Source organism: Cladophialophora immunda (assembly GCF_000835495.1).
Source record: "Cladophialophora immunda strain CBS 83496 unplaced genomic scaffold supercont1.1, whole genome shotgun sequence".
Classification (NCBI taxonomy): domain Eukaryota; kingdom Fungi; phylum Ascomycota; class Eurotiomycetes; order Chaetothyriales; family Herpotrichiellaceae; genus Cladophialophora; species Cladophialophora immunda.
In genome coordinates, this window is record NW_015622541.1 from 8,014,308 (window position 1) to 8,033,444 (window position 19,137).

Here is a 19,137-nt window from a genome sequence, read left to right on the forward strand (position 1 = left end):
CGATCTCGCAATCATTTCCAGCCCCTCTCACTGGTCCGTCTAACTGCTTTTCACACTCTGCGTGCATGACCTTTGTCCTCCCAAGTCGCATTCTCCGAGTTTTCTCAACGCTGTTTGATCTAGGTCTTGTGGTGACCCAGGCCCCATGAGCTTCAGCTTCGCGGCGACTACAGCAGCAGTCCGATCCGCCTCTCGACCAGTCTTTCGAGTAGAGCTACCCCTCGCTGCTGGAAGCGGTCCATTGCATTCGAGCCGCGCGCACACTCCTCGCCGCGATTTCTCGTCCTCGCCCAGAATGGACGTCAAGTTCGCGCCCGCGAAGCGCGTCGCGGGGCAGAGGCAGGACGTTTGGTCTATTGTCAATGAGGCCGCCGCTGCATCTCCCATGCAGCCAATTGTGAACATGGGCCAAGGGTTTTTGTGAGTATGCAGAAACACACACCGACGTGGCCACTTGTTACCATTGTATGAAGGATCGAGGACTAATTCCAAGTCACAGTGGCTACAATCCCCCCAAATTCATCATTGACGCTGCGAAGAGTGCGCTCGATCGAGTAGAATGCAATCAATATTCTCCCACCAAGGGCAGGCCGAGGTTGAAAAAGGCAATCGCCGACGCATACTCTCCTTATTTCGGACGACAGTTGGATCCGGAGACTGAAGTTACTATTACAACGGGTGCCAACGAAGGTACGGGGTAAGAAAATCGGGACAGTGGCATTGCTGACTGGGCACAGGCATGCTCAGTGCATTCATGGGCTTTATCGAACCAGGCGACGAAGTGATCATATTTGAACCCTTTTTTGACCAGTATCTCAGTAATATTGAGATGCCTGGTGGAACAATCAGATATGTCCCTATGCACCCTCCCGCGGATGGCGCCGAACGGACTTCCTCCGCAGCGAACTGGACCATCGACTTTGACGAGCTGGAAAAGGCATTCAACTCCAAAACAAAGATGATTGTGTTGAACTCACCTCACAACCCGGTCGGCAAAGTTTTGAACAAGGAAGAGCTGACAAAAATCGGCGATCTGTGTTTGAAACATAAAGTCATCATCTTGTCAGACGAGGTGTATGACCGCTTATACTATGTTCCTTTTACACGAATAGCCACGCTCTCGCCTGAACTCGCCAAGATAACACTCACCGTGGGATCGGCGGGGAAGAATTTCTACGCGACGGGATGGCGCGTAGGGTACCTGATCGGGCCCCCAGAGCTGATCAAATACGTGGCCGCTGCACATACGAGAATCTGCTATTCAAGCGTCTCGCCTTTACAAGAGGCTGCTGCGATTGGATTCGAACAGGCGGACAAGGTTGGGTTCTGGGACCAACAGATCACAGAGATGAAGGGCAAAATGGACCGCTTCTGCCAGATCTTCGATGAACTGGGCATACCCTACTCGGTTCCCGAAGGCGGCTATTTCGTGCTCGCAAACCTGTCCAAGGTCAAACTCCCTGAATGCTACAAATTCCCGGACCACGTCAAAGACCGACCACGGGATTTCAAGATGTCGTGGTTTTTGATCATGGAGTTAGGGGTTGCGGCGATTCCACCGAGCGAGTTCTATACAGACGAAAGGGCACATTTGGCGGAAGATTGGATGAGATTCGCCGTTTGTAAGAACGATGATGTCTTGGAAGACGCAAAGGATCGATTGAGGGGTTTGAAGAAGTACATGACCTGATCCGAGGGATGTTCGATGATAAAAGTTTCGTCAAGATGGCTCCGTTGTGCAAGGTTAGATCTGTCCAACATGGACCTATAACGTTAGACATATACACATATAGCATGAAGCCGCCATCTGTGCTGATCTGTTCTCAATCTCGGCTAGCAAAAGCAACGGCGCTGCTTGTTCCCAGTCGTCAATACACTTATGCCAGTACAGAAAGGGGATGCTCAGCCTTGTCACGGGCGGGGTCTACTAAACGCGTGTGACGCGGTGCCTTGTCGCTGAACTCCAACTATTTCAGTCCGCAGGCAATTTCGCCAACGCCGCAGTCCCTATTCCACCGTGCTCGGAGCTTGATTTCTGGATACGAATACATCAAGTTATGAAACACCCATGATGGTGGCATGCCCAATCTGCGGCAAATCCGTCAAGCAAACCACGATCAACGACCACATCGACTCCAACTGCACCGAGTACATCGAGAACGAAAGCAGTGCATCGACACCCGGGACTGGCAAATTCTTCAAGACCCCCGTCGCAAAGCGCGATGCTTTCTCCTTCTTTTCGGCCTCCCAGCCCTTACCATCTCCGAGCGATCCTCGACCGTCGCTGGCGACAGCAGCTGTAGCGAAACGACCATTCGAAGCCACCTCGGCACCGCAACAGCCAGATGGACACCCTGTGATCAAAAATGAGGAGACGGGCGCATCTCACAATGGCTCCGAAGCAGTGGCACCCCCAAACAAAAAGCCCAAACACAACCCCTTCGAAAAAGCCGCGCCGCTGGCAGAACGCATGCGCCCGAAAACCCTCGATGAAGTCTGCGGACAGGACCTGGTCGGCCGTGACGGCGTGCTGCGAGGCTTGATTGAACAAGATCGCGTCCCGAGCATGATTCTCTGGGGTGCCGCGGGGACCGGTAAGACGACCATTGCACGGGTCATTGCGGGGATGGTTGGCTCCCGCTTCGTCGAGATCAATAGTACATCTTCCGGGGTGGCCGAGTGTAAGAAGATCTTCGCCGAAGCCAAAAATGAGCTGGCCCTCACGGGCCGTAAGACGATCATATTCTGCGACGAGATCCACAGGTTCAGCAAGAGCCAGCAGGATGTCTTTCTCGGTCCTGTCGAGGCGGGACATGTCACTCTGATCGGCGCCACAACCGAGAATCCCAGCTTCAAGGTGCAGAACGCTCTCCTGTCGCGGTGCCGCACGTTTACCTTGCAGAAACTCACAGACCAGAATATCTGCGAGATCCTCAATCGCGCGCTGGAAGCCGAACGCAACAATTACAATCCCTCCGAGCTCGTAAATGACGAGTTGATCAGATACCTTGCTGCCTTTGCTGACGGTGACGCCCGTACGGGCCTCAACCTCCTTGAGTTAGCTATGGATATCTCTAGCCGACCCAACATGACTCTAGAGGATCTAAAACAATCGCTCACAAAGACCCTAGTCTACGACCGCGCGGGTGATCAACACTACGACACCATATCCGCATTCCACAAATCGGTGCGAGGCTCCGACCCTAACGCGGCGTTGTACTACCTTGCGCGCATGCTTCAGTCAGGGGAAGATCCGCTGTACATTGCGAGACGGATGATTGTGATCGCGAGCGAGGATGTCGGATTGGCGGACAATTCGCTGCTCCCGCTCGCAACGGCGGCATATACAGCTTGTGAGAAAATCGGTATGCCTGAAGCAAGAATCAACTTGGCCCATGTCACAGTGGCGTTGTGCCTTGCCCCCAAATCAACCAGGGCGTATAGGGCGCTTGCGAATGCTATGCACGCTCTTGAAGAGCCCGGGATTGCAGGCCTTCCAGTCCCGATTCACCTGAGAAATGCGCCGACGAGGTTGATGAAAGAGTTGGGGTACGGGAAGGAGTACAAATATAATCCGGACTATGTGGATGGAAAGGTCAAGCAGGAGTATTTGCCCGACAGGTTGAAGGGTAGAGAGTTTCTGGAAGAAAGAGATCTTGGAGAGAACATCGACGAGGACTTATTAGAGGAGGCGGGACTCGGTAAGGACGGCAAAGTCGTCAATGGAGTGAATGGGAATGGCTAAGAAGAGGTGGAGGAATGTTGAGATCATGAAAACCAGAATCCGGAAAACAACGGAGATTTCCAGCAATGAAGGCGGGAACATTCAGTGAATGCATGAATGATCCTCAATCGCTTCCGGACCGCAGTTTCAACAACCAATACGAAGGAAAATGGGGTGTGGACCTTGCTGATCCAGGAGGCCACATGCAGCCCAGATGGCGACGAGAACAGCTTCGACTGTGTTTTTTTCGCGAGAGGTCGACTGGGCATCTCTGGCGTTGAGCTGATATCGTGGATGTCTGCTCTGGGTCCGGAGTTCCTTTCTGTTCGGATTGGAAGATGACTCGGAGAGGCGACCACAGTCTTTCAGTTTGAGCGAGAACCCAGCTCTTGCCTTCAAGAGAGGATTATCAAGGATCGCACCGCCCGTTCGAGGAACGTGCAAGATCCAGTATGCGTCGACTGCGCGGATGGAGACACGGACAAAAGACTGCCACAACAGGCAAAACTTTTGGAATAGTTAGTCGCTCAGCTTCGCTCGCAAGGGAATTGTCCAACAAATTGGTGACGGGTGAGCCTAGACTGGTCTCTATCCTGGACAGATAATAGCGACGGAAATGCGGCTCCCAGTCAAAACAGTTGGATGAAAACACCCCGTCGCTTGGGAGAGAGGATGGCTCGGCTCATGACATAAAAGAGTTACAAGTCCTATTGTCCTTGATTAAACGTGACTTGGATTCCTGAAGAATATTGTATAGCTTCAAACTGGCCCTGGCGAATCGCCTCGCTAAGGCGTCCAGGCAAGGCGCCTGGCAGTCTACCAGCTTCGCAAGGAGGAGAGACGCTGACACGAGGTCCTGGTTTGATCAGCCAGCCTGATATAAGCATGATGATGCTGGGCAAAGCCGTCATTGCTGAGTCAGAGAATTTGGATGGGAAGAGAGGGTGTCGAACATTCAGATTCGCATACAGGTGCGAACACAGCCTCGCATATTAGTCGGTCAAGGATGTGGATTTTTCAACTCCAGGACAAGGCCTCCAGCGGTGCCAATGTGTAACGACGCACGAGAGTGGCAAAGGCTGACATGACATTGAACGTGATGATCATAAAACCCCAAGGAATTCCAGGGACATATATGCGGGACAAGCAACTTCAGAACAGTGTTGAGCCAGCACAGTACCATGACGATCCGAGTCGCCATAGCAGGAGGTGGAATCGCGGGCCTTTGCCTCGCTCGTGGGCTGCTTCAGTACCCGCAATTCGACGTCCAGGTGTACGAGCAGGTCCAACAACACCGCGATAAAGGCGGTGCCCTCGCCCTGCATGCAAATGCCATTGGAGCCATGGAGCTCATCGATCCGGCCATCAAACGTGCATATTTCCGGAAAGCCAACAGCATGCTGGAGGATGATGACAGGGAAATGGCCACGCAAGTCATTCTGGCCGAAGGCAAGCATAAAGGAGAGGTCATCGCGCGGCTGGGCCGGGCAAAAGGACGCAAAACAGTGGCAAGAGTGGACCTGATCAACGGGTTCATGGATCTGGTACCCAACGAGAACCTGAACATGGGCAAGAGGTTGGAAAATATCGAGGAGAGCGACGATGGAGAAGTTGTCCTCGGTTTCGCAGACGGCACAACGGCGACAGTGGATTGCCTCATTGGCGCCGATGGCATCCATAGCATGACGAGACAATATCTGTTGGGCAGGGACCATCCTGCTGCGCTCCCGGTGAACCATGATCGGTGGTACAGAGTCGGTGCAAAGCTTCCCATGGAAGAGGTGGAGAGGACACTGTCACCGCGGTTTCTAGGCTTCGTTCCGATCCTGTGTGGTCCGAACGGAACATTCAACTTGACCCCTATACGTTATGGGAAGACAATGAGCATGGGCTATTATGCTAGAGCACAAAGCGATGAGGAGATTGGAAAGCTCCCCAATCCAGCAGATTTTGCCAGCTATGATCCGGACTGCGTGAAAATGGCTGAAGTAGGTCTTGACGGTCTCCGGAACCAGTGTGGTTTACTGATCTGCATCCTCAGTTGATCCTCAAAGCGTATGAACCGGACGAGCTTTGGGCGATGCATGACCACGATGCTGCACCTTACTTCAACAAAGGTAGAGTTGTCATGATGGGAGACGCGGCCCATGCGACATTCCCTTTCATTGGCAATGGAGCAGCTCAGGCCATTGAAGATGGAGCCGTGCTTCACGCACTCTTTGCACATGTCAAGGACAAGTCGGAGATCCCAGTCGTCTTCGCTGCTTTCGACGAGGTCAGGCGGCCTCGAGCCTCGCGAGTGGTAGAAATGGCAAGGAAGGCCGGGTTGATGTACACATATGACTTTGGAGGGTTCTGGGAGGACAGTGAAGGCATTGAGGCGCTCCAGGATCGTTGGAAGAAGATTGCGTCTTTCACCAACGATGTGGATCTGGAGACACAGAACCAGATGGCGATCTCTGTCTTTCAACGCAAGACCAGGCAGCGGGTGAATGGCACACAGTGATATGAGCGGCGTAGTAGCTGTAGATCGCGGTAACATGATGACAAATACAAGTCTGTGAAAAGAATAAAGGAGATCAACTCTAGCCTCCCTATTTCTTACCCAAGGTCAAGCCTAAAGCCTTGGCCTTAGGGACATATAACTGCCTGTAGCACCCAATGGATTCAGCCCTGCAAGGCCTTCGCTCCCTCCTTTCAGCAGCTTCTTCAACCTAACACCTCTAGCCCCATCTCTTCTCGATACCTGACAAATTGCCGCAGAAGCATGTCTATCTCTAAGGGACAAAACACAAATGCACCACCGCTTGGATTCATTTCGGTGGATGTCGATATCGAGCGACCGGTAGGGGATCCTTTCAACGAAGCGACGTGGCCCTTCCCCCTCCTCAAAGAATTGGCAGAAGGCTCGCAACTGAACAATATCGTCACGAGTGAAACATATCCTGAAGAATTTCTAGCTGGCATAGTCTCGGCTGGGGAGAAGCTCCAACAAAAGGGCTGCGTTGGCATCATCACCGACTGTGGGTTTTTGGCTGGCGCGCAGAGAGAACTTGCGATGCGCCTTTCTATCCCCATTGCAGCGTCGGCACTGGCCCAAATCCCGTCGATCCAAGCTTTTCTGCGCCCTGGCCAAACCGTCGGCGCGCTGACCTATGACGATTCCAAGTTGGGTGTCCGCCAGTTGCTGCAGGTAGGAGTCCACGATCCAGACGCCGTCTACATCGCCGCCCCTCCAGAGGATGGCTGGCTTCGGGGTCATATACGAGACGGTGTACCGTATGACCATGCCAAAATTGAAACAGAATTGGTTGAATCTGCCTTGGGCCTGTTGAGGAGACATCCAGATATTGGGGCGATCCTGCTGGAATGCACTCAAATGCCGCCATTTGCCGATGCTATTCGCAAGGCCACAAACCTCCCGGTGTATGATGTTTACACACTTGGGACGTGGTTTTATTCGGCTTTGACCAGCCAGCGACCGCAACATTGGGGACCTATTTGAGGCCCCGCGCCGGGCCCGCGAAGGAAGCGACTTCTAAGGCACGTAGCCATGCAAGAGCCAGGCTTGTTGAGGCATTCAGGTACTATAATGACAGCAATCGAGGTCAGGTAGTAAGTGAGGACCAGGGCTGCGAGACCAAATACCCATTTTCGGCTACCTTTGCCTTACACCCCATACCATGCCTGCCTAACATTTCCATTTCCTCGATTGCGCTGCCTTCTCTATCCTTTTCGTCGACGTCCCTCTTGCTCTCTACGCCCCTATCTCACAATCCCAGACTCACGAAGACGATACTAATCTCTCAATAGGGTGGGACCTCTCGACTCATCGATGCCGGCATCTCGAGAGTTCTACCTCATGACAAAGACCACGAGTGTCGACCACGCTATGTCGGAACTCCTAGCATTCAGCTCCAACTACTTCACGTTAGACGTCTGCTTTGAGAACTCTATCGAAAGACCCAAGAATCTGCGCCGTCGCAAACCCGATCTTGTCTCATCCAGATCTGCATCAATTCCTGGATCACTGCCACGAGCAATGAGCCCGCAAAGCTGCCATGCAAGATGAAGGTGTAATTTGTAGCTGCAAACTGAGCCAGGAGCTTCCTTATCGGTTCTTCCCATCTCTGTCGGAAGGGACAGCGCCATAGATAAATCTAGTAACCTCTGTGAGCTCCTCTTCCGTATCTAACTGAGCAGTCCGGTTTCGTGAGATTGACTATTATTCGCTGGAGTTCCCGTTCTTCTGCTTCTAGAAGATCAGGGTCAGGCGGTGCAGATCTGTGAGGGGCCTTCGTCACCAATACCCTCTCTGGGCTAGAATCCGACAAAAGTTGTTGGTGTGACGAAGTGGTAGAGTAGAAAATGTGGGCGGTGATGGTCTTTTGCGGAGGTTGAATTGGTGGGGAAAACTGGCCTCGGCGACAATCAGCGACACGTCAATCAGATCCATCTCCTTCAAGCTGCGCTCGACACCCTTTTGCTCCTGCTGGTATATCAATCTCTTCTATTCTTAACAAAGCAAGCAATAGACCAATATTTCCCCTAGAACCGTCAAACTCCCCCGTCGTCCAGTCGAGGACTCCGCCTCATCCCTTAGTGTCTTCCCCTGCGTCGTGTTGTCAGATTGTGCAGGCATGGCTGCGCCGCCGGAGATCACTTGCACCAATCTATCGGGCAAGTTCGTGATGGTGAGTGTCTCTGCTTTCGACTTTTCTTGGTTGTTCTGACTGGGTACGAGAACAAAACTCTTTCGGACGACATCGACTCAATGCTCGCCCTCCAAGGCCTGAGCTGGCTCACTCGAACCGCAATCAGCCTGGCTACGGTCGTCGTACGTTGAGGACAGCGTGACAATAACTGTATGGGGCTGACCTTGTGCAGCTCACCGTCAAAGAATACAAACAAGATGATATCTACCACATTGACATCACATCTGTGGCTTCGGGCCTCACAACGACGCAAGAAAACCGTACGCTAGACTGGCAAGAGCGAGACCACCAGGATCGCATCTTCGGGAACTGCCGGGGCAAGTCAAGACTCTGGAAGACAGGCGACTACAAAATGGAAGGCCCTGGTACAGAAGAAGATGCGGTGTTCTTGCAGGCTCACAAACTCAAGGACGGTCAGACGGATTCCAAGTTTTTGGACGACGAACATGTTCAAAGCTGGGTGAAGAACATGGATGCGGCCGGCTGGCAGGCTGAGCAGAACTGGGGATTTGAAGACATCGACGGTGAACGGCGATACACTCGGCGAGTCCTGGTCTGGAAAGGCGGCGAGTTTCGACGAGCCCGCCTCGTGTATGACTACAAAGGACAGGCGGAGAAGAAAGACGAAGACGACGACAATGACTTGGCATATGGCGAGGAATGAGCAATGACACCCATGGTACAGAGAGAACAGTGATACCCAGCAAGCATGGAAACAATGTGCATATACTTTCAATGCACACGGGAATGGATGGTATGGCCGTAAGACTGACATCTCGCCGAAGAACCGGCGCTCCATTGACTTCCGAGATTCGCAACATTTGCTCAGAGCATTCAACTACACAAAAGTATCGTCCAGATATACCTCCCGTCCGCGTATCTCGCGCGTGTGTGGGCACCCGCTCCGCATTCATTTGGAAGAAATTGCGCAACCCTCTGACGTCAAATGGCCCGGCAGGACAAACTCTTTTCCGACCCTTCGTGAGCCATTTTGCACTGGGCGCCAAGGCCGGATAGTCAATGCGGCAGCTGTCGCGAGGCGCTAGTCGATTTTCGTTCATTATACGCGCTGACTGAGGCGGTGCTGCCCTCAGCTGGCAAATCCTCCTCTCTGCTTTTGGGGTTTCCACTTGGGCAATTGTCCCGCCTAAAATGCCTCACGAAGCCCAAGACCCCGGCTGACCGTAAAAACGGCGTTTGCGAGGCTCTGTCTATGTCATTGCACCAAAAACAATATGGGACGGATACGTCTATATAACGGTAAGCCGCCCCCATGAATTGGACATGGCTCGAATCCAGGTCAGACCAGAAGTCCGAATCAGCTCGTCAAATAAGTGATTGAGAATCGAATACTTTTCTCCGTCAGCATTCGCCAAAACAACCCAAGACAAATAAGACCAAGTTCGATATAACACTCTGAACGCGTTCGAGCAGTCAACACCCTTCAATACGACAGCTCTCCACATCTATCTATAGACAAAATGGCATTTCTCCGCCACAGCCACGAAAACGAAGAGGAGCCAATCGGCCGTCGGCGCAGCAGCTCTCTCCGCGATCTCCAAGCTCGAGCATATGCCAAATGGGTTGTAGCCGGCACGGTTAAGAAGAGCAGCCGGCCCAGCGGCTTTGAGGCCGAAAGGACTCGACGACACTTTTGGCAGGAAGAGGCTGCCCGGTTTGGAATCGTCATGAGGACATAAAACGCCAACGTTGGAGTTCTGGGGATATTTGCCATTCGGAGGCTTGGTGTTCCACGTCGCACTGTATCAACGTGGAGCTGGAGGCGTTTCGGATTGTTCGACTTTGGGAAGCTGAGACCCCGATAGTGGCATGTCTTGCTACGGTCTACAGGACACTTGTACAGCACAAAATAAGACACAGCTCTTGTTCATCAATTGCCTTTTTCGGCGTCTTCACGTTCCTAATGCCTCATGCCGATTCTGCGCAGGAGTTCTTTGCGAAACTCCGCGGCGCCCACTTTCATTCGGTCGGCCGCGCCTCGGTTCTCAACGAGCCTGCGTGTCAAGTACTGCATGCATTCCTGAATGCTGCCCCAGGTCAGACACTTGTATACTTTGGGAACATAAGCGTTGCCCAGAGGTAGACTACTACCCCTTTTGATGTTGTCTGCCATCTGGAGGAGCTCGCATCCGATATCGTCGGCCATCCCCTGCAACTGCCCGAACTCCGGGATGACCTTCAACTTCGATTCAGCCGCCAAGTCGGAAGCGAGACGAGCTGCCCCCCGGATGGTGTTGGCATTGTGACCTGCCAGCAACAGGTCGAGTTCGACCGACTCTTGGTTGGCCATGGCGGGAAACTTCCCGCAGAGGAGGTCCTCGACGATCCCATTGTACGATGCGTCCGTGTCGGCCTTGGTATCGTGGATCGCCTCTCTGTTATCATTGTTGATGTAAGCGCCGCGGACGAGCTTGATGCCCAATCGCCAGCCTTGCTGCTGGGCAAGTTGGAGCTGGGCTTGTACTTTGTCACGAGAGGCCTTGAGGTAGGCTTGGATAGTGTTGTATATCAAGGCTTGGCTGCCGGGCCGATTATGCCGTCGCATGAGTTCGAAGGTCCATTGATCGATAGCAGTCTGCAAGGCTTGCTGCTCCGCGTCGATCCATATACGGCATCCCTTGGCAGCAGCACGGTGGCAGATCTTCTCCATGGCTTCGACAAACTTGACTGGAGCCTTTTCACCATTCATCAGAGCTTTCGTGATTTGTGTCCCTGCGCCGGTGTACCTGGAGGCGGTTGGCATTCCCTGGGTTAGACGCCAGAATATCTTCACGTAGACTTACTTGATGCCCAGCCAGTCCCCCTCTCCAATCATATCCAGAGTCGCAAGGTTGCCCTCCGTCCACTGGTCGATTTCCTGGTCCATTGCCACCACTTGTTTGTCATCGTGGCCGACGAATCTGTCGCCCTCCACTTGGACTTCTCGACCGTAGCACAACACAACGCCAGAGAATCCCAGCCGTCTGATCTCGGAGGACGTTTTTCCAATTTCTGCCCGATTCCGACCGGCGCAGAACTGCTTGTAAACCAGAGGATGGACAACCGCGCGGAGAAATGGGTTCCGGTCCGGATTCAGCCATGCCGATTGCGAATGAGCAATTCTCTGGAACAAAGCAAAGCCAGGTCTGAAGAGCAATGGGGAGGTGAAAAAGGCACTGAGCAGCAGAGTGCGAAGGATACTGGAGGTCGAGAGACGCGCCAGAGGCGGCGCCGCAGGGGCAACCGGATTCGCCGGACCGGCAACAGATGGTTCCTTCACTGCTCCAGGGCTGATGACTGTTTGGGTGTGTGTCGAGGAATGAGACTTTCTTTGATGACAAGCAACACGCAGGGGCTGTGGAAGGCTTACTCGAACCCGGAGAGTCTTTGCGAAAAGAGACGCCATGCCAGGAAAAGCTCCAATGAGTTTTCCCTGCCACCTAATCGCTTTTGGGGTTGCTTTATAGCAATGAACGGGCAAGGTTCTCGGCTTGAGGACCGGTAGGTTCGACGATGCAAGAATCCAACCATGTCCAGGCGGGGTACTTTGTCCACTGACGATGCCCGCCGATGCTGTTCACATGCCACGTTAGGGAATGTAGTACGTGCGCTACTCTGGCATTTGTCCCGGGCACTGGAGGATTAACACCCAGCACAAGTGTCTCCCGCTGCAGGTTCGGAATCCCTGTAGCAAATAGGGTTCAGCTGACAATAGATGAAGGTGGTAGCCGTGAAGCCCAATGCCATGAGTCTCTCTAGTGCAACATGGAGACATATTGGCCGGAGTATGACGTTCTGGACCAGGAAAGGAATGCTGCTTCTGGAAGGCAGGGCAGCTGATTTCCCCACCACTGTTCGTCTTCAACACATCGGATCAACAAGTCCAAAGGCGTTCTGCACCTTCATGGGACTAATTCTCCGTCCTCGGTACATCTGATCCACTTTGCCGAGATACCGGAAACTCCAACTTCTACGGGAGGCTATCCGTAGCGCCCTCATCGTGATATCGACTCCCGGTGCCGTCTTCGGGACTCCATCCACTGCCCCAGCTTATCTTCCCATCTCTGCATGTAGAGGATTCCGTGATATTGCGAAGTTGAGAGGTCGAGGACCTCATAGATTTTCCGGTGGTAATGGGTGGAATGCAGTGTACGAGGTAGTGTATGATGTGCGCGGCATCAATGCATTTCTACGTGGATACAACCGTTTCGATACTTTCATGGTCTAGACTACAGGCGCGCCTTGACCATTCTTTCGTGCTCAGAGAAGATGTCTTTGACCTCTCCAGTCGTTCCAACCCTCCAACTCACCTCGTCTCCCCACTGTTTCCCCCCTTTCCCTTGACTTTCTTTCCATTGCCACCTCGACAAGACCTGCCTTCCATCCTCCAAGAGCTTCACGGCCCATTGGCCGACGATCGGCATCATCTTGAATCCGTGGCCCGAGTCCCCAGACATCACGACCAGAGAATCTCCAGCGCCTGGCACATAATCAATGCAGTACTCCGAGTCTGACGTGTCCGCAAACCAGCACATCTTTTTGTCCACAAAAGGGCGGTCTGCAAGCCAGGGCAACGTCTCTGTTAATAGTCTCCTCAGCTTCTGTTCATCCGACAACGGGATGTAGTCCTTCGGCGACTGCAGCAAGTCTGTGGGTGGTAGTGATACCCCAGTGCCCTTGTCCGAATTGATATATCCAGCGCCAAGGGGACACAGCTTGAGGAGCTTGGTGGTCGGGTCGGGCTCGAAAAAGAATCCTAGGTCTCGAACGTTGAGGACGGGGATTCCCCGGAGGAAGTCGCACTCTCGTTCTGAGAGTTGGACGTGGGCCACCGACCAGCATTTGGCGACGACAAAAGAGCCCAGGCTTGGGAGAAGGGTGGCCGCCCAGGCTCCTAGGCAAACGATGGTGCGCCGGACATGATGGATCTGTCCGGTCGCCACCTGGAATCCTGTGCAACGCCTCTCACCTGAACTTTCGTTGTCGTCGTATAGAAGTCTCACGGCCCTCCCTTTTTCGGATCCTAGTACGAATTTGACTCCTTTGCCGACGAGATGCCGGTGGACATCTGTCATGGCGTTGGATGAATGCGCATACCCTGCAAGACGATTGAAGTATCCCTGAAAGCCGCACATAGGCCCGGAGAATTGCCAGTACACCTTCTTGAAATCTTCGGGCTCATTAAGCATGGTAATACCGGGAGCAAAAACAGGGTGGTCCTTCACCGACAGAAGGGCATCCTGCAGATGTTTGACCGCCTTCTTGGGCGCTGCGCCTGAAGTTGCGAGAACATAGCCAACTTGGTGGAAATTCGATCCCCAGAAGGGGGTTTTCCATTGTCGTATGGCCTCCTGGACTCATGATTAGGCATCATCTCTTATGGCAGTGTTGCAAAGGCTGCTTCTCGTTCTCAAATGGTTACTTACAAGTGCCAGTTTGGTGTAGAAGTTGTCTTCATACTCGGCTCGGACGATCTTGTTCAAATCGTAAGCACTAGAAAATGGCGAAGGTATCTCTGAGGCTTGATCGAAGACTGTTATGTCGGTGTATCCCGCATTTGAGAGATGCAAGGCTGTCGACAGGCCCCAGGCCCCTGCTCCAAGGATGGCGACTGCCTCATTCTTGTTGATAGCCATCTTTTATTCAGAGGACAATTCCTGGTAAAGTTTTGCTTTATGTCTTCAACTTCTCCTAAATAGTAGTGACTGTTATTTCAGAAAAATCCACATTTGCTTGTTCCGCATCCCCGTTGGCTATGAGGTGCAGAAATCAACCATCGTCGGGACGTTCGTGGGCGATACGAGGCTTCTGCTCTTCGGATCGGAAGCCTTCCCGACTGTAGTCCTTTCCAGCTACGGTATGTGCCGATCCAGGGATGTCGGCTTTCTCAGCCCTTACTCGATGTTTACTTTCCTTCTTTTGACTTGGTCTTGAATTTGGAGTCCGAATGGCGGGCGTTCTTCCAATGGACATAAACTGTTTCCCAGTGCAGGGCTTGGCCACTTTGGCCATCGGCCAACAAGCATTGCTTCAATGAAGGTCCTAAGTCTTCAAACGTGCTGTCAGGAGAAATAGAAAGATTCACTCTCTGAACCAAGGACAAATCTAGTACTGTTCTCACTCTCCCAGATAACGAGGTTCCAGCTGCACCTACGACATCGCTACAATCACGAACTAAAATGACGGCATCAACACCGACTACGAGAATCGGAAACACTTCCACCAACACAATAGCTGGCGCCGCTGGAGGTGTTGTCTCGGTTCTTCTCGGTGAGCTGCTTCCTCCAAATATCAACACTTGCTGATCTTACAAAATAGGTCAGCCTTTCGGTGAGAAATGACCATCTGCGAATTGCAGCTTGCTGAATCGCCAATGGGGATGCTCATACTCCTATCACTAAGCAGATCTGATAAAAGTGAAACTGCAGACTCATGGTTCGGGTAACTTCATTCAGGTAGTCTCCGACATCTTCAAGAATGAAGGACCGTTGGCGTTCTACAAGGTAAGCAGTTTGGGATATTGCGTTTCGGAAGCAGCATCACTGACAAACTCGAAGGGGGCTTTGCTTCCTTTTCTAGGGGTGGGAGCTGCAGTAAGCATTCAGTTTTCCGTCTTTCACAGCGCAACACAGGCTCTCTCCGCTCTGAGATCGCGGGAACCTCGAGAAGACAAACAGCAGCTGTCAATACTAGACCTATATCTGGCTGGCGGGGTGGCGGGCATTGCAAACAGTATAGTATCAGGCCCGGTCGAACACATTAGAATTAGACTTCAGACGCAGGCACATGGCACATCTCGCCTCTACGCCGGCCCATGGGACTGCATACGGCAGATAACAGCCACTGCCGGCGTGAAGGGGTTATTTCGAGGGCAAAACACAGCCGTTCTGCGCGAGTTTCAAGCGTATGGTCTCTACTTCGCGACCTTCGAAGCTTGCGTGAGGATGATCGCCGCAGCCAAAGAGAGAAAGCGGAGCGAATTGTCGACCTGGACTGTTGCGTCGTGTGGTGCTTTGTCTGGTGTAGCTTTCTGGGTCGGAAGCTATCCGCTTGATACGGTGAAGACCAAGCTACAGAGCGACGGGTTCGGCCAACATCGACGATACAAGAACGCCTGGGGAGCCACAATGGAGACGTGGAAGAGTGGAGGATTCAAAGCATTCTTCCGCGGTCTTGGCCCTACTTTATTGAGAACGATGCTTTCTTCAGCTGGGACGTTCGCCATGTAAGTTCGCTTTCTGCGCTGTTCTGGGGCAATGCTAACTGTTCGCCCAGGGTTGAAAATGTTAGGAGAATGCTTGCATAGGGATTGTAAAGACAGGCAGAATGACTTGGTATCCACTTTTGGCTCCCGGCGCAAAGGTCAATGGCATACCTAGAATGAACATGGTTGTTTTGGGCCTAAATTCTTTCAAGGGATAAAACTCTGTTGTACGCGGACACCTTCTACAATAGTTGAGTAGTGGGCTTTCTTTCGATCTGATGTTGCACACCTTTTCTTACTGTCTTGGCTCATGTATCAAGCAGCGTGCCACAGAAAACTCCACGTCTTTCGAGGCGTGCCGCGTGATTTCGGGGTGATTTCAAACACCAAAAGACGCGCGTAAACGTGAATGATTTGGCTACAACGTGTTCATCGTAGTCCAATAATTGACGTCTTCCCAAATAGAAGACAGCCCCAGAACGCCCTCAGGGTCAAACATGAACGACTCGTCAAGTTCTATGGACGCCGCCCCGGTGGCCGTCGGCTCATTCCCCCAAGTGGTGGAGATGGCCTCGTTAGCCGACACAAGACCAATGGGTACGGGGGGCTCAATGGCGTTCTGGGACGGCTGAGATGGCGGCCAGAATGCCAATCGCGGCCACTTCTGCTCGAGGACATGCCGGGCGGCACGGATGGGCCTTCGCAGCTGTATGAGCATACCACGCGCGAAGGCGAAGCCGACGGACACTTCCTCCACGATTCTGTGAGAGCGGTTCAACAGGTCGACCGCGGGTCGAACAGAGCCTTCCTCGCTGTTGTGCTGCAACACGACGCAGATCATGTGCACGATCACGCTGGTGAGGTGGAGGGCATAGGATTGTCGCTGATTCGGGAGGAAGATGCCCGCCGAGTACGCCGTTTCCACGGCGGCTACCACCTCGGCCGCGATGCCGATGCAGAGCTGTACATTGCCACTTCCACAGCGCAGGCTCATCATCTCCTCATGCCTGAGCAGGAGGCGCAACGCACGGGCTCGTAGATACAGGACGAAGCTTTGTTGTCGGATGAAGGATGCCACTGTGTCCCGGCCTTGCTCCCTAGCACCGCCGGCCCAGCGTAAGGGCTCGGGGGTTCTCTGCGCCATGTTCATGATTTTGCTGTCGGTTGAGGATATGAATGCCTGGCTGACGGGTTTCTCTGCCCGCACGCCGAACATGACGTCCCAGACAGCAGAAGCGAGCTTGGACCATTGAATGACCTCGATCATGTAGGGTACGGGAGAGACCTTGGGGCTCGGCGCCAGCCGCGGGCAGTTGGGATATAGCATCCGGTCGTCCACGCACATGGGGTATTCCACCTTGAAGTCCGACTTGTGCAGGAGATGGGGGAGGCCCGAATTCTGGGCGATGTTGTGATTCATGCAATACGTGGACCAGAAGATGCGCTGGCGGTACGTCCGCTCAAAGTAGCTGCACTTGTCGCCCCAGCTGGGTTCGCTGTGGAGGCCCAGCTGGAAGCACAATCGAATAGCAGTGCCGGTTGCGTCGTAGGCCGCATTGAGCTTCGAGATGTGTTGACAGTAGATAGCCTTGATCAAAAACACCTGGATGGTCGTCATGGTCGGCCGCTCTAACCACGAACGATGTCCACGCAACAGCTGCTCCCCTCGGTCGAACTCTTGCCAGCCCGGAAGTGGGCTGCCCTCCGCGCTAACGTCATGCAGGATCCGGACGACAGCAATCATAAAATTGAGTAGGGCTGCGAAGTGGATGACCGCCTCCTGACTCATGCAGCTGGTGTCGTTGGCCAGGAAAGACGCCAGCTGGACTCGCATGTGGAATTCGTTGATGCACGGATAGAACGGGTTGATCGATTGGAAGTAGAGTTCGAGCCAGTGCAGGATGTTGTCGGCGTCCCCGAGTCTCGTTTGCTGTATAATCTGCTCAATCATGTCTCTCGAATTACCGATGTAGTCGCTATCCAGGGCGGCACCAGGGCCCACCTGCCTACCAGCAAGAGAAGTACCTCCTGAGGGGACGATTTCTCCTAGCTCTTGGGTTACCGACTGGTCCAGCTGATCGATCTGGCGACTGTACGCCGTGTCGCTCATGAAAGCGGTGTTTCGCTCAAAGGTATTGCTGGTGGTGGGTGCCGAGCTGACGACGGACAGGCTCGTTGGACTCTCCACCACCACAGGCAGGGTTTGGGTGTTTCGGCGATCACTCTCTTCCGGCCTATGGAGTGTTGCGAGCTCCTTGGCGAGGGCTTCGCAGCGTTGCTCGAGCGTTCGAGTGCGGGCTTCAAGGCCTCCGTCGACATTCTCTAGGGACGATTCTTGTATTGACGAGTGCTTCTGAGGATATCGGGCATCTAGCATGGGCAATGCCTCCGACGGCCGAGAGGGAGCTGTGCTCTGCGCTGGCGTACGTGATTTCGCGGACCGCAATGTTGAATAGACGCATTCGGTGCCAATATAGCGACAGGTCATACAAACTCGTTCGCCGGTACATTTCCTCTTGCGCCGTTGACATTCCATGCAAGCGTGCGAGGTGTATCGTTTGCGGACCCGAACACGGTCGCGGGTTCCAAGAGTCTCGTCCAGGGTGCCGTTGGCCGGGGGTGATGTTCCGGGCATCATCTCTATCTTTATCTCTGAAACCCCGCTGTTCTGCTATGATCTATAGACGATGGACAATGAGTGGGTTTGTGTTCTTTTCGAATAATGCGAGGGAGGTTCGGGGCCTGAGGTTGAGACAAAGTCATGAGTAGTAACGGGATGTTGCGCTTGTCGAGAACAAGGTAGTGAGCTATCGGTCGTGGCAGTGATTCCTGGACCCTGCTCGCGGTATAGGTAGTCACGTTACTTTCTGTCCAAGTAGCGGAGAAACCTTTGTACAAGACCACGGCCCAATCGTTGGCGGCCGTCACAGGATGACTGCTGGTTGACTGGGGAGGCGGATGGCTCCCCCAGATTCGCAATGTGGGGAATGTTAATGGATGCCCTTGGCGCATAGGACTCCGGGGGAAGCAAGAGGGAACCGGCCGGCGGAAGTGGCGGAAGTGGCGGAAGCGGCAGAATTGGGCTTCCGGACGTGGCCTGGGGAGGCTTCCCCGCAAATTGCAGCCTGATCAGGTAGGTGGCACTTGTCGCAGCACAACAGTTCCCAGTTAGGAGCATGCCCCATATCGATGAAAATCCAGCCAAAGCCTGCGCGGGCGAGAATCTGAGCACAGAGAGTGCTCCCTATATTGATCTTTGATTCATTCCCCATTTCCGCTCTTCCACAATTCCACATTTCCACAACAACGAGCGCACCGCTCGAGGACCGCTGCTAGTAGAGTTTTATCCATCTCATATTCCCCAGCGTTGGCAACGGAGATATGAGTTTCTCAACAACAACCAGTCTTTGCTCAAAGGTTTCCCTATATAATCCAGGCCAAGAGGTGCACCATGAGATCAACGTAACGTCAAGCATTGACCCTACAAAAGGAGT

General features: G+C 53.3%; 8 protein-coding genes across 8 annotated transcripts; 6 read left to right on the forward strand and 2 right to left on the reverse strand.

The window, feature by feature from the left end:
* Window positions 1-13: 13 nt before the first annotated feature.
* On the forward strand, window positions 14-1,916 carry PV07_02349 (uncharacterized protein). The gene is made up of 3 exons (XM_016388952.1): window positions 14-420; window positions 500-690; window positions 738-1,916. The coding sequence occupies exons 1-3, from the start codon at window positions 146-148 to the stop codon at window positions 1,688-1,690; spliced, it is 1,419 nt and encodes a 472-aa protein (XP_016255880.1). The 5' UTR covers window positions 14-145; the 3' UTR covers window positions 1,691-1,916.
* A 152-nt stretch (window positions 1,917-2,068) lies between these two features.
* On the forward strand, window positions 2,069-3,745 carry PV07_02350 (uncharacterized protein; the record flags this gene model as incomplete). Its single annotated transcript, XM_016388953.1, has 1 exon — window positions 2,069-3,745. The coding sequence occupies one exon, from the start codon at window positions 2,069-2,071 to the stop codon at window positions 3,743-3,745; it is 1,677 nt and encodes a 558-aa protein (XP_016255881.1).
* Window positions 3,746-4,905: 1,160 nt separating this feature from the next.
* PV07_02351 (uncharacterized protein) lies at window positions 4,906-6,230 on the forward strand (the record flags this gene model as incomplete). The annotated part of the gene is made up of 2 exons (XM_016388954.1): window positions 4,906-5,712; window positions 5,766-6,230. 2 exons carry the CDS (start codon window positions 4,906-4,908, stop codon window positions 6,228-6,230), a joined length of 1,272 nt encoding a protein of 423 aa, XP_016255882.1.
* Window positions 6,231-6,400: 170 nt separating this feature from the next.
* PV07_02352 (uncharacterized protein) lies at window positions 6,401-7,875 on the forward strand. The gene is made up of 2 exons (XM_016388955.1): window positions 6,401-7,339; window positions 7,538-7,875. Exon 1 carries the CDS (start codon window positions 6,492-6,494, stop codon window positions 7,227-7,229), a length of 738 nt encoding a protein of 245 aa, XP_016255883.1. The 5' UTR covers window positions 6,401-6,491; the 3' UTR covers window positions 7,230-7,339; window positions 7,538-7,875.
* Window positions 7,876-8,197: 322 nt separating this feature from the next.
* PV07_02353 (uncharacterized protein) lies at window positions 8,198-9,382 on the forward strand. Its single transcript, XM_016388956.1, has 3 exons — window positions 8,198-8,418; window positions 8,469-8,561; window positions 8,612-9,382. Exons 1-3 carry the CDS (start codon window positions 8,365-8,367, stop codon window positions 9,101-9,103), a joined length of 639 nt encoding a protein of 212 aa, XP_016255884.1. The 5' UTR covers window positions 8,198-8,364; the 3' UTR covers window positions 9,104-9,382.
* A 538-nt stretch (window positions 9,383-9,920) lies between these two features.
* PV07_02354 (uncharacterized protein) lies at window positions 9,921-10,139 on the forward strand (the record flags this gene model as incomplete). Its single annotated transcript, XM_016388957.1, has 1 exon — window positions 9,921-10,139. The coding sequence occupies one exon, from the start codon at window positions 9,921-9,923 to the stop codon at window positions 10,137-10,139; it is 219 nt and encodes a 72-aa protein (XP_016255885.1).
* A 221-nt stretch (window positions 10,140-10,360) lies between these two features.
* On the reverse strand, window positions 10,361-14,075 carry PV07_02355 (uncharacterized protein; the record flags this gene model as incomplete). Its single annotated transcript, XM_016388958.1, has 4 exons — window positions 10,361-11,186; window positions 11,244-11,563; window positions 12,750-13,790; window positions 13,866-14,075. The coding sequence occupies 4 exons, from the start codon at window positions 14,073-14,075 to the stop codon at window positions 10,361-10,363; spliced, it is 2,397 nt and encodes a 798-aa protein (XP_016255886.1).
* Window positions 14,076-16,061: 1,986 nt separating this feature from the next.
* Window positions 16,062-18,278, reverse strand: PV07_02356 (uncharacterized protein; the record flags this gene model as incomplete). Its single annotated transcript, XM_016388959.1, has 1 exon — window positions 16,062-18,278. One exon carries the CDS (start codon window positions 18,276-18,278, stop codon window positions 16,062-16,064), a length of 2,217 nt encoding a protein of 738 aa, XP_016255887.1.
* Window positions 18,279-19,137: the final 859 nt, after the last annotated feature.